This window comes from Rhipicephalus microplus, chromosome 5, assembly GCF_043290135.1.
Source record: "Rhipicephalus microplus isolate Deutch F79 chromosome 5, USDA_Rmic, whole genome shotgun sequence".
In the NCBI taxonomy this organism is placed as follows: Eukaryota; Metazoa; Arthropoda; class Arachnida; order Ixodida; family Ixodidae; genus Rhipicephalus; species Rhipicephalus microplus.
This window is the reverse complement of record NC_134704.1, coordinates 181991191-182004579: the sequence shown is the minus strand read 5'-3', so window position 1 is coordinate 182004579 and position 13389 is coordinate 181991191. Positions and strand designations below refer to the sequence as shown.

The 13389-nt window shown below is 46.5% G+C and overlaps 1 protein-coding gene across 4 annotated transcripts in view; it reads right to left on the bottom strand.

Annotated features, from left to right (window-relative positions):
• Positions 1-9334: 9334 nt before the first annotated feature.
• Positions 9335-13389, bottom strand: part of xmas (RRM_XMAS2 and SAC3_GANP domain-containing protein xmas) — a 417359-nt gene continuing 413304 nt past the window's right edge. For all 4 annotated transcript variants that reach the window (XM_075896259.1, XM_075896258.1, XM_075896260.1 and 1 more), the window contains one exon: positions 9335-9512. In XM_075896259.1, the coding sequence (XP_075752374.1) occupies positions 9361-9512 (152 nt within the window). In that variant the 3' untranslated portion in view covers positions 9335-9360. The remainder of the gene's footprint in view (positions 9513-13389) is intronic.

The following is a 13389-nucleotide window of genomic DNA, read 5'->3' as shown; positions in this document are numbered from 1 at the left end:
GCGTCGTTTGCCCAGTGTGGTCAAAGCACTCAGGACTGAAATGTACAGAGCACAGGCGGTCTCCATCCTTAGCGCGCCACCCTTCACGGCGAACTGCCCGCTCCCAAAGACTCCGAACTTCTGCATTCTTTGGAAACCTGTCAAGAAATATACGACAATAAACTGCGGCACACGTACACACAATGCCATTTTGCTGCTCTTTCATGCGCGGGCCTGCAAGCAACTACAATGCGGCTGAAATGACCGCGAGTAGAACACGCTAAATTTCATGTACTTACAGGTGAAATGTGAGGCCAGAACCTTTCTTCAGCCTGTTTGTGCATCCGTAGGCGACGCAGGAGGTAACCATTATCCAAGAGCAAGACTTGCACTCATTGAAAACTTTGAAGAGAACAGCGTGCACCAGCAACGAAGCGTGGAGGCGACACACCGGCAGCGCGCTTTCTGCCTCCGCAAGATGGCTGCCGCTGGCGTCACCTGACGGGCGTCGCTTCCACTCCAGCAAGTTTTAGATGCGGAAGCATCTTATACTCGCGCCTTGTAGTGCGCCGTCCGCGCCGTCCGCACCGCTTCTCGAACATTCGACAGCTGACGCGCGCGCATGCGCCGTCGCGCTGTCGCCCACTCTTCCACCATCTGTGCATCCCTTCCTCCTCTACACACCGCGCGCGCTTCACTCCTCCACCATCTGTGCACCCTTCCTCCTCTACACACCGCGTTCGACATCTACAATTCTCCTGATTCTCCAGTGGACGCGCATGTGGCGTCGCGCTTCGAGAACATTCAACAGCTGACAGTGCATGCGCCGTCGTGCTGTATATATACTCAAGGTCGGCGCTCGCTCGCTCAGTTGCCGCTCGTCGGTTGGTTTGTACGGCGCGTCGACGTCCAAGGTCGCGGTGAAATGAATTCCAACGAATCCACAAACACAATGATCGACGTCCCTTCGACCAGCGCCGCCCTTTCGCATACGTGTGTACGTGTTCACTCATTTAACACCCCCTCCTACAACCACGTTAACCAATTTAGCCATCGACCCAAGTAAGTCGCAATTTAACACCCCATTTCACAACCAAGTTAACCAATTTAGCCATCGACCCAAGTAAGTCGCACTTTAACACCCCGTTAACCAATTATATGCTCCGCATCCTCCTCAGTGTTCCCCCGAGGGAAGCTGCGGGCAATTTTTTTATATCCTCCTTTATGGTGGCTAGAATTGGGTGGTGCGACGGTAGTGGTGCGACGAATTGGGTGGTGCGAGGTATGGTGGCTAGAATTCTAGCCACCATACCTCCTTGGTTGTGACAGGATGGATGGATGGATGGATGGATGAATGAACACGGCTGTACCCTTTAGATTGGGCGGTGGCTAGCGCCACCAAGCTGTAATCCTTAATAAACTCAAAACTATATTTATTTATTTTTTCCTTAAAAAGTGAGTTTGAGGATTCGTACTTTGCAGTGAAGAGTTTAATTTTCACTCGTGCCTTGACTTTAGCCACCAATCAAATAACCTCTTTCTAGTCTACTTGCTTAAAGTCTATTTTGCCCTCCCGTACCCCAAAACCACAGTGCTTTGAAAAACTCTGAGCCATCATCCTAAACTATTGGGTGAAGCCCTTTACAGAACATTATCAAGTGCTCGGCAGTTTCTTCTTCCTCTCCACACGCACTGCATACTGTGTCTACCCCTTCGTATTTTTCCCGATATGTCTTGGTTCGCAGTACTCCCGTCCTTGCCTCAAACAGTAGAGAACTACCCCGAGTATTATCATAGATCCTTTCCTTGGCAATTTCCTGCTTAAAAGTTCGATAGATCTCTAGTGCGGACTTCGTAATCATGCCCATTTTCCACATGTCAGTCTCCGTTTCCTTCACTTTCTTCTTAACCGATAGTTATTTTTGGTTTGGTCACCTGCTGTTTTCTAAGTATTTACCAGTCAACTTCCTGGTTCGCTTCCTTCATTTTGTATCGACATTCTTCATGTACAAGTAGCTGAAAACCTTCCTAGCCCAACGCTCCTCCTTCATTTCTCTCAATCGCTTCTCAAATTTTATCTTGCTGCTAGCTTCCCTGCTCTCAAATGATGTCCATGCGGTATCACCTTGTACTCCCTGATTTGGTGTATTCCCGTGAGCTCCTAAAGCAAGCCTACCTATTCCACGTTGCTTAATTTCTAATCTTGCATGAACTTCTGATCTCATGCACAAGACCGCATTGCCGAACGTCAGCCCAGGAACCATGACCCCTTTCCATATTCCTCTCACAACATCATGCCTATTGTAATTGCACAGTGCCCTATTTTTCATCACTGCTGCATTCCTGTTACCTTTAGTCGTCACGTATATTTCGTGTTCCCTCAGGTACGCGGTCCCATTGCTTATCCATACGCCCAGATATTTGTATTTATCTGTTATCTCTAGCGTGACGTCCTGTATCCTAAGCTCACTACCTTCGTTGTCATTGAAAATCATGACTGCGGATTTTTTTTTTACTGAATCTAAAATCTAACCTATCTCCCTCATTACCGCAGATGTCCATCAATCTCTGCAAATCTTCTTTGTTGTTGGCCATTAGCACTATATCATCTGCATACATTAATGCTGGTAGTGCCTGATTAATAAGTTTTCCTTGATTGACTTAAGAGAGGTTGAAGCCCAGCCCACTTCCCTCTAATTTTGCCTCTAATCCTTGTAGGTACATCATGAATAATAAGGGTGACAGGGGGCACCCCTGCCTAAGCCCCCGTTTTACCTCTGCAGGCTTGGATACCTGTTTTTCCCACTTTATAACTACGTTGTTACCTTTATAGATACCCTTTGAAAGATTAGTGACTACATGTTCCATGCCTAGTGTGTCCAGTATTACCCACAATTCCTCTTGAACCACGCTATCGTACGCTCCCTTGATATCCAAGAATGCTAGCCACAGGGGCCTGTGTTCCTTTTCTGCTATTTTGATGCACTGCATCAGTGAGAACAGATTGTCTTCCAACCTCCTGTGTTTCCGAAACCCATTCTGCAGTTCCCCCAGCACCCCCTCATCTTTTATCCATGCCTGCAGTCTTTCTTTTATAATCTTCATTGCCAGCCTGTAGACCACTGATGTCACTGTGATAGGACGGTAGTTGTTTATGTCAGCTTTGTCCCCCTTTCCTTTATATATCATGCTCATCCTGCTAAATTTCCATCCATCGGGAACTTCACCATTGATTATTATTTTGCTCACTGCCTCTCTCAAAGCCTGCTTAGACTTTGGACCTAATGTCTCCATCAACCTAATTGGAATGCCATCTGGGCCTGTTGATGTACTACTAGGAACCCTTTTCTCAGCCCTTTCCCGCTCTCGTTGTGAAAATCGAGCCATTGCACCACTTGATTCGTCCTTGTCTATTGTGGTGCATAAAGTACTTAGCTTGATACTTAGCATAAACTTAGCTTGATACGTTTGTGATCACTACCCAGACTTCTGGAGCCACCTTCATCTATGTGCATTCCCCTGAGCTTATCATACATCCTATGTGACATCAGTGCATAATCTATCGTCGACTGCTACCTTCCTACCTCCCATGTTATTTGCCCTTCACACTTCTCGGTACTGTTGCAAATGATCAAATCAAGCCTTTCACACATATCCATGATCATTTTGCCTGTCGGGTCGGTATACCCATCTATATCTTCTATGTGCGCATTCATGTCTCCTAGTATAATTATCTCGCACTCTCTTCCTAACTCCTGAATGTCCTTTGATATACACTCTATCATTGCCTGGTTTTCCTCTCTGGCCTTTGCTCCCGTCCACAAGTACACGAAACCAAGGAGTGTCATTTGACCTGCCACTTTCCCTTTTAGCCATAAATGTTCCTTGCACTCCTGCTTGACCCTTTGCCAGTCTGTACATTTATAAATGAATGCCCCAATACACCCCCCCCCCCTTTTCTGCTGCCTTCTGTTTTTTACAATCTTCCCATGCGTAGTCCGGATTGTTAGGTGGTTGTTCCTTGTCCCTGATATGTGTTTCTACAAAACGAAATACCATTGGCCTCTCCTCCCTTAGTTGTTCTATCTCTTCCCACTTTTAGCCTATTCCTTCCACCCTGCATGTTAATGTACCCTACGTCTGCATTGGCTCGGCCCTCGTGGCTACGTCTATTTATGCCCCGGACTCTACCTATCTTAGACATTGGTGCCACTTTGAAATCATATCTGTCCATAACACCTGTCGAAGAGTCTCCCTGGTTGTTTTCCTCGTTACTAGCTATCCTGCACCCCGAAGGGCTCGCTTGCCCCCCAAAAAAGCTACTACGCGTCCTGCAAGTCGCCAACCCACCTCATGACCTAGTCGCCCATCGAAGTGAATTCTGTCTCGTTGAAAACCACCCCACCTATGCACCTTTCTGTTTATTTCCACCACCTCAAAGCCTTTCTCTCGACTCATTCGCCATATCTCTTGGTTTGCGTTGACAACCGCTCTTTGCAGGTCGCTATCACGCACAGGTACCTCCGGTATCGTGCATATCACTACCTGTACCTTAGGAGAAGTGGCGCGCATGTCATCGACGGCTTTCGCCAGTGTGCCTGCTAGTCCTGCTGTATCTTCATTTAAGACATCGTTTAAACCGCCTGAAATTATCACGAGGTTTCGTCTATCAGCTGTAGTTTTGAGTTTTGCGCTCGCTTGCCTCATGACTGCTTCAAGCTTGCGTCCTGAGAACGCCCCTACTGCAACCCTCTTGTCACCTCTTACCCTCTCTTTGATGGCTTCTGTGCATCGATTTAAATTCGAGTCCCCGGCGATTATCACATGCTGTGACTTTTCAGATGGAGCGTCCTGCACCTGGGGGCTACTTGCACCTGTGACGCCGGCTGCTATGTCCCCTTCCAGCCCCACCACTACCTCGCTGAAGCTGGGCCTTGCGACAGTTGAACCGGCTAAACCTGTTTTTTCCAAACTTGCTTGTTCTTCCTTCTGCACCGTTCTGGTTGCCGGTTCTCTACTGTTCTCTCCGTAGGCCGCTTCTTTGTTCAGCTTCGCTAGTGCTTCCTCGGTGGACTTCAGTCTTTCTCCTATTGCCCTCGTTTTCTCTTGCTCTGTCGCCAACGCAGTCTCGAGCTCATCGATTCTCACCAGCAGTTCAATTTGGGCAACCATCATTTTCTCCATTTTTTCCTTGACCTCACATTGCCTACACTTCGCGTCAGCCTCTTCTCTATCCGCTTCTACGCTTGAGTCCACTTTCAAACCCACTCCACATCCTGAACACTTTACAGTCTTTTTAACCATGTCTTTCTGACACCAATTGTCCCTATACTCGATAATTATTAAACTCGAGCCGTGCACTACGAAAAAAAAGGAAGTCTAAGCTCTACTACAAAAATTTGCGCGTTCAATGTACGCGCACCTCCCCCACAGGGTGGCAAAAGAAAAAAAACAAAAAAAAAAATTCAAACACACACACACCCGCACTAATAAATACCTGGTGACTGGCCCCCCAAAAAGCCGTACCATAAAATTAGTGCTACGAAGATTTCAACCGCTGCCTTATAATTATAAAGACAAGCTCAAAACATGCAAAAACACTTATCTGCGCAGTTGATCCGGAGCGCCCGAAAAACACGTCCATCCACCGTGACAGCCCGACCACCTGGTCGGGCTGTCACGGTGGATGGTAGCGCCGGTAGTGACCCCTGGCGGAAGGCAAGCCTTGGTGGCGGGCGAGAGTTGAGCGAGCCCTCGTGGTAATTCAAGTGTTGGCGACGCCGCTTTGGATATGTTATTGTGGGTTTGGTGTGTTACTGTATTATGTTGTTTGTATGATAGCGTGCTAATTACAATTGATGTACCGATTCGGCGGATATCGTTTCTTCTAAAATTAGTTAAATAAATGTGTATGTGTTTGTTGGTTTGTACCGACCGCGTCTATGTGTTCGTTCACTTCAAGAGCGTGGCGCTCGCTCGCCAATTCGAGACCCCACAAGTGTTCCCTTTTACAGTGGACGGTACTGTACATTGTTCCTCTTCTTTACTGAATCTCGCTTTATGACTACGTGTTCTAGGGCAACCTGACCTCACTTCAAACAGTATAGCGCTTCCCCTTGAATTATTATGAAACCCTTCCCTCCTTATTTCGTTTTCGCCCTTTCAGTAGTTACTGCATGAGAGCTGACTTCTTTTCCATCGCTGCAATTCAATAAATCCTCTCCGCATCTCTGACTTTTCGCTTAATACCCATTTTTGCCATGACACCCACAATGCCAGCCATATATTTACTGGTGAGCCTCCTATTTCTTTTTCTATAGTTTGTGTCCACACTCTTCTTATACAATTACCTGAGCACCTTCCCTGCCCATTTACTCTTCTTAATTTTCCTAAGCTTCTCTTCAAATTTCATTTTGCTCTAAGCTTCCGTTACTCCAAATCTGTACATCCCATATCCCCCTTTACAGCCTTATTCGTCGCCTTCCCGTGAGCGCCCAATGCGAGATGTCCCACAGTCCTTTGATTCACATCCATTAATGATTCCACCTCTGACTTTGTGCGCATCCCTGAGTTCCCAAATGTAAGCCTTGGAACCACTACGCTTTTACAGACCTCGAAGCACTTCGTATCTATTGTATTCCCATAACGCTCTGTGCTCCATTATTGCAGCATTCCTCTTTCCCTTTGCTGCCGATAGTTTTTTTCATGTACGTCCATATATCTACTTCCTCATTTATTCGTACTACGAGGTGATTGTACTCGCTTAACCTCAGTATTTCTCGGTCCTGTATTGAGACCGCCTGGTCTTAGTGATCATTGAATACCATCGATCCACATTTTGTTGCACTAAATCCTAGTTCAGCAAGTGTCTGACACGGCAGCGCCGCTGCACGGGTGCTCACTGCGAAAGGCCCTGACTTCTCTCATTTGTTCGTACGGCGCTTGGACACTCTCCCTTCTCTAGGCCACTCGAGTGATGTTCAGATGGCCGATAAGTGGCGGCGGGAGCATCTGCATTTTGCCCGCAGCCGTCGTAGCCTACGAAAGCGCGTAACTGCGTGTTTCAAATGCTTCCAACGCATTACTGAGTTTTAAACAGTGTGTCAGCGCCTGCTACTCGTCGTGGCGCACAAATAGATGTGCAGGTGTGTCAAAATTGCGCCGAGTCATTCCCTGTTTGAGGAGCCTGCCGACCCTCAAAGAAGGCTACAGTCTGATTTTACACAGATGCACTTAGGTGCTCCCCGATTGATGTGCGTATTGCAAGCAGCACGTCGAGCCGTGGCACAATAATAGAATACAAACGCACAAAGAAGAGTGACAAAGTAACAAAGCAGCGACAAAAACCTAGTGCTATGTTGGCACTCCCTTCGATATCTAGAGCATTGATGCTTATATGAGCTCCAATGCGCTTGATTGTCTCATTAGTAACCTAGTACACATAGCGCCACCTCAATGTTTATATAAGGAATGGCTGAATACTATTGTGCCAGTTTCGCGCAGTTTATTAAGGCGAAATGCCATCTTATTTCGACAGCATGCTTCAGAGTTACTGTGCATCGTCACCTTGAAGCGCTGTACTCTTCCAAGGTTGTTGTACATAGCTTTTGCTTTCCGCAGATTCCTTGTAAAGGCAAGCAGGTGAAGGGGAGACAGAAAATTAGGTGGGCAGATGAGATTAGGAAGTTTGTGGGTATAAAGTGGCAGCACCAAGCACAGAACCGAGTTGACTGGCAGAACAGAGAAGAGGCCTTTGTCCTGCAGTAGGCATAGTGACGCTGATGGTGAGTACATGTGAGCATGAAAGTGAGTGCGTATGAGTGTCAGTAGGTATGAGTATGAACGTGAGTGAGTTTGTATGTGTGTGAGTAGGCGTGAGTGCCTATGACTGTGAGTAAGCGTGAGCACGTACGTGAGTGAGAGCCGATGTGTGTGTGTCAGTGCCTACGAGTGTGAGTAGGCGTACGTACGTGATTGAGTACTCATAAGTGTGAAAGGGCGTGAATGCAAAGGTGAATGATTGCCTACAATCTTGAGTAGGCGTGAGTGTGAACATGACTGTGTAACTATGAGTGTGAGTAGTGAGTATGAAACGAATGAGTGTGAGTAGGCGTGAGCATGAACGTGAGGAAGTGCCTATGACTGAGTAGGCATGGGCATTAACACGGGATTGCTTATGGACGTTAGCAGTCATGAGTATGAATTCGAGTACTTGTGAGTGTGAGTAGTTGAGTACTCATGAGTGTGAGTAGTCGTGACTATGAATATGAGTGAAAACCACTGAATGAGAGTTGGCGCGAGTATGAATTGTGGGGGTGCTAACACCCCCTGTAAAGTTGTTCGCACCTCGTGGCGCACGTGTCTCGCGCAGTAGCCGCATTCAGGGGTCGCGACTATCGCGCGGTAGGTGGCATTGTGCTCGCGAGCGTTTATTACCACCATCGTCATCATGGTATAGCGCCGGCGGTGACGCCTGGCGGAATCCTGGGTGGCGGCACACGAGAAAGAAGCGGGTCTCTTCGGTGTGTGGCAGTTGGGGCGAATGCTCGTCTCTAGCGGTGGGTCTGCCGTAGGAGGCACCGCGGGCCGTCTGCGGTGAGACCTCGTGATAAGTCGGGCATTGGCGAAGCTGCCTCGAGTGTGTTCTTAGGTTTACGTTGTTAAGTGCTGTGTAATATCGTGTAAGGTTGCTTAGTGTGCTGACAACGATTGATGTATAATAATTTGGCTGAAGATATCGTCGTTCTAAAGGTAGTTAAATATGTATGTTGTTTCGGTTTGTTCCAACCGTGTCAACTGTGTCCGTTCACTCCAAGAGCGTGGCGCTCTCACAGCGATATCCCACAGAACGTTGATTGATATGCAAGGTTTAACATCCCAAAACCACTATATGATTATGAGAGACGCCGTAGTGAAAGGCTCTGGTAGTTTGGCCACCTGGGGTTCTTTAACGTGCACCCAAATCTGAGCACACGGGCCACAGCATTTCTGCCTACATCGAAAAGTGGGTATGAACGTGAGTGCTTATAGGCGTGAGTAGTCGTGAGTATGAGTGCGAGTGAGCACTCATGAGTATGAGAAGTCGTGACTATGAGCATGAGTGAGTACTCATGAGTTTGAGTAGTTGTGAGTATGAACATGAGTGAGCAACACTGAGTGTGAGTTGGCATGAGTATGAACGTGAGTGAGTGCCTGTCAATGTAAGTAGGCATTAGCATGAAGCGAGTGAATGCTTATAGGTGTGAGTAGACATGAGAATGAACGTGAGTGAGCACGAAGGCTGAAAAAATTGTGGTGAGTGAGTAGTCTCTCAAAAGAGTCACGCTATTCTATGAACCATGGGCAGTACACGAAGTGAATAGAACATATATTTATTTTGCTTCACGATTCTAAAACTGTTGTAATAAAGTTTGTGAACATTGCTGATGTCTTCCGGCTATCTTGAACTTTTGTTTCCAGCATGGCAAGCATATCTTCAATACTCTGGGTGGAAGTTGGCCTCTGGCAAGGTGTATCATTCATTTTTCTGTCCTCTGAAATAAAGGAAGAGTTTGAAAAATATTACTGTGGCCAAGTAAAGGTGCCGTAAAATAAACTTCCAAGTGCTAGCTTGAAGAACACATTTTTAATGCATTGAGCCTTGCTTATTCCACTTAGTGACAAGCAGTGTTCAGCAGTGCAAAAATCTTTCAGCTTTATGGAATGCACGAAGCTCTTATACAAGGCATGGGTGAAAATTGAACGACAAAGAAACACAAAAAGACAACTTCCCCCACACAACACATGCAATGCTCCATTAATTATTCACCTCAGCACAATGCATGCACATGCCCATGAGCTGCATTTAAGGGTGATGCACAAGAAATGAACTAAAAAAAAAAGCGGAATTTCTGACTTGGTAGCATGACATACTGCTATACTCAAGGACAACTTCCTGTCGCAATGAAGGGAAGGCTACAAAACCAAAGTGGGCGTGTGCCACTGCTGAAGAAAATTTTTTTCGGCGTGACAATAATGAAAAAACAATACTTTATTTTCTGCTAGATACTGCTTATAAAGGGACGCTGCACGAACCCATGAGATATTATTACCTCTTTTACTTCATGAAGTGTCAATTCGTGTTTTTGCATGCCTGAAAACGTCACACGTTTTCGATGCACTCAGTCGAAATGGCGTCTTCCTTTTCAGATGAGTGCTCGTCCCACTCCAGGTATTACGCAAATTAGCTAAAGGAGCTTTTATCAAATTTCACTCACAAATGGCTGTGTAAGCGAACGCAGCAAATTCTATGCAGTGTTATTATTTGTATACGACCATCATTTGAAACAAAAGTCAAAGTGGACTACTTTGCCGAGGAGTACATGCGCTGGAGCTCCGCCCCTGCAGCTTTCCCTTCATTGCCACAGAAAGTTGTCCTCAAGTATCATCATGACCATCATCAGCCCGACTACGCCCACTGTAGAACAAAGACCTCTCCCATGTTTCACCAGTCAATTCGGTCCTGTGCTTGCTGCTGCTGCTTTATACCCGCAAAGTTCTTAATCTCGTGTGCCCACCTAACTTTCCATCTCCTCCTCACCCGCTTGCCCTCTCTGGGAATCCAGTCTGTGATCCTGAATGAGTAGCAGTTATCTTGCTTTTGCACAACTTGCCTGGCTCATGACCATTTCTTCTTAATTTCGACTATGACATTCTTAACCCCGGTTTGTTCTCCGACTCGCTCTGATCTCTTCTTGTTGCTTAGAGTTACACCTATCATTTTCCTTTTCATTTCTCTCTGCGTGATCCTTAACTAACTTAAGGGGAGACGTGGCAATGAAAACTATTTTTGTTATTTATGGGACTAAAATGATGAAATTTGGCACACCGATGTGATTTGTTATGCTGATATCATAACTGAAATCAGTTTTGAGCTACCTCTTGTAGTTTTTGAGTTACGGCACTTGATATAGTCTTACTGTCATCCTAAAATTAATCAATAAATAAGACAAAAGTTCGTCAAAATTTTTGATTGAGCATATTCAGCAAGGCACACTGGTTGCCGTAAAGCTATTAGTTTATTTTTTTTAATATCCACACGAGCACAGAAAAAAAAAATTTTTGAAATGTCCTATAGATATTTTCTTAACGACAACTTTTGCAAAAATAAAATTATAAAGATTTTTATGATGGCCAGATAAAAATGAATAGCGTTACAGCGCTCACCAATGTATCAGGATCTAAGTGCAAAAACAAAATGATTTTATCTTCATTAGCTCTGAAGTAGCACTACGATGACTGACAGCAACTACACAAGAAATGGAAGCTGTGAAAATGGAGCTCAAAGTTTTATTTCATGAAAGCAGTTAAATATTAACTTTGAACACCTAAAACCCGCCTAGGATGTAGTCCTTTGCCTCTGCAGAGAGATTCTGTTTTGATTTTAATCCATTTTTTTGCTTCTTTGGAGCAGTTCGTGCACTTTGGTCGCCTTTTTCATACGTCGTGCGTTCTCTTCAGCAGCGTGCCGCAGGGAGCACGATTCTGGAATGTAACCAAGTTGTGGTGTGATTCCTTGTCGTGCTTTTCCACAGCCAGCATTAAAACGGCAAACTGCATCTGCCAAAGAACTCTCAACAGTTAGGAGAGAGGCACACTGTGTTTTGGATTGGAACGACCAAATCATATTGTTGAGAATCTCAATGGCATTTTGAGTTCTGCCTTGCTGGCATCTTTCCAGAAGTTCCCTTGCTGAAAGGCGCTTATATATAGGCAGGAGTGCTGCCCGAACATGTGCAGGAAGCTGCAGCTTGTGTGAAGTTGCTGGTTCCCCTGAGGTTTCCGCCGCATTAAACTTGCACAACGAGTTCACTCTAGTAGGGCATTGCACATGGCGAGGCTCGTAATCAGTAGATGTAACATGGTAAAAAGTAGCCATGATGGCCTTTTCCATGGCTGGCACATCGTTTGGGTTACTTTCGATAGCCCATTCATAATAGTTGGTGAGCTTTTTAATTAAGCCATGTGTGAGGCGGCCTCGTCTGCTCATGCTGAGCTCTCGGTACTTGCTTTTGTTTTTCTCAACAAGGTTGTGCAAAGCCGTGCCCATCCTTTTTTTTTTTTTACATGGTTCACACATTCTTGCTTTTGTATGGTTATGAAGCCATACACTTTATCCTCACTGAGGGCACTATACAGGTGGCTATCGCCATCACAAAGGATATTTGTATAGTGGAGCTGATGTTTTTGGAGTGATCGCTGAAACATGGTCTTTGCCGCAATTGTTTCCATCTGCCCTGCATTTGCCTCAGTGTTTTTTTTTTGACACTGTAGTTCATCTTTTTCTTACCACTCCAACTATCCACTGTCTTGATGCTTTGGTCCAAGAGCACAGCCTTGGCAGTAGTTGGAGAGCACAAAGTGGTCCAAGTCAAGGCCAGAGTATAACTCGACGACACAGCTAACACCGATGTGGCTTGTGTGGCCCCTTGTCATCCAAGTGCCATCGTAGATGACGTCAATGTTCCCTGGGGCACATTCAAGGTCCCTATATATCTGCCGCACCTTCTCTGTGATTGCTGCCTCTATTGCTGTGGCTGCAGATGCAGTGGCAGGGTGACTACGCTTGCAGTGTAGCCTCCTGTATAACTTACGATGCAGACCCCTATGCGAAATGTTCATGTGGAAAAAAATATCGTTCAGTGCAGTTGATTTTTGCCAACAGACTGCACAGCTCTCACCTTACGAACGTTTATTTCAAATGGATTGATCTCCTGGGGACCAGCACATCTTGGGGATGACCACTGTTGTGTAGTGTGACTGTGGCCGCTAGGTTTGGCGGCAACAGGAAAGACAGCTACGAACATGTGATGTGTGGCCGCTCCACCTGGCGGCGTTGAAGTGGTCCTGAGTTGTTTTTGATACGCATGTTCTCAGTTGGTGTTTGCCGGCGGAGTGTAGCCTGGCGTAAATAAACGTTCGTGTTCCTCAACCCACAATCTGTAATACTGGCGACGAGGATGGGATAGATCGGCGTGCAACCTGCGCGGCAATGGAGGACGGGCGGAACCCCGGACAACGGGAGGCCTCCAGCAATGGCTTCCTCGAGCAATTCAACTTGTCACAGCCGGACGAGTGGGAAGACTATGCTCAGCGGTTCGAATTCTTCCTGGAGGCGCAGGGCATTACGGACGCTGGAAAGAAAAGGTCGACGTTTCTCAGTCGTTGCGGGGCCGCGACGTTCTAGTTGGCCAAGGCCCTCGTCGCGCCGGACCAGCTGAAAGATACGCCGTACGAGGACATCATCGCTGCCCTTCGAAATCATCTTTCGCCGAAACCACCGGAATTGGCGCGGCGATACGAGTTCCATCGCAGAGAGCAAGCAACCGGTGAGTTCGTCGCTGCATACCTCGCGGCTCTGCGAACGACTGC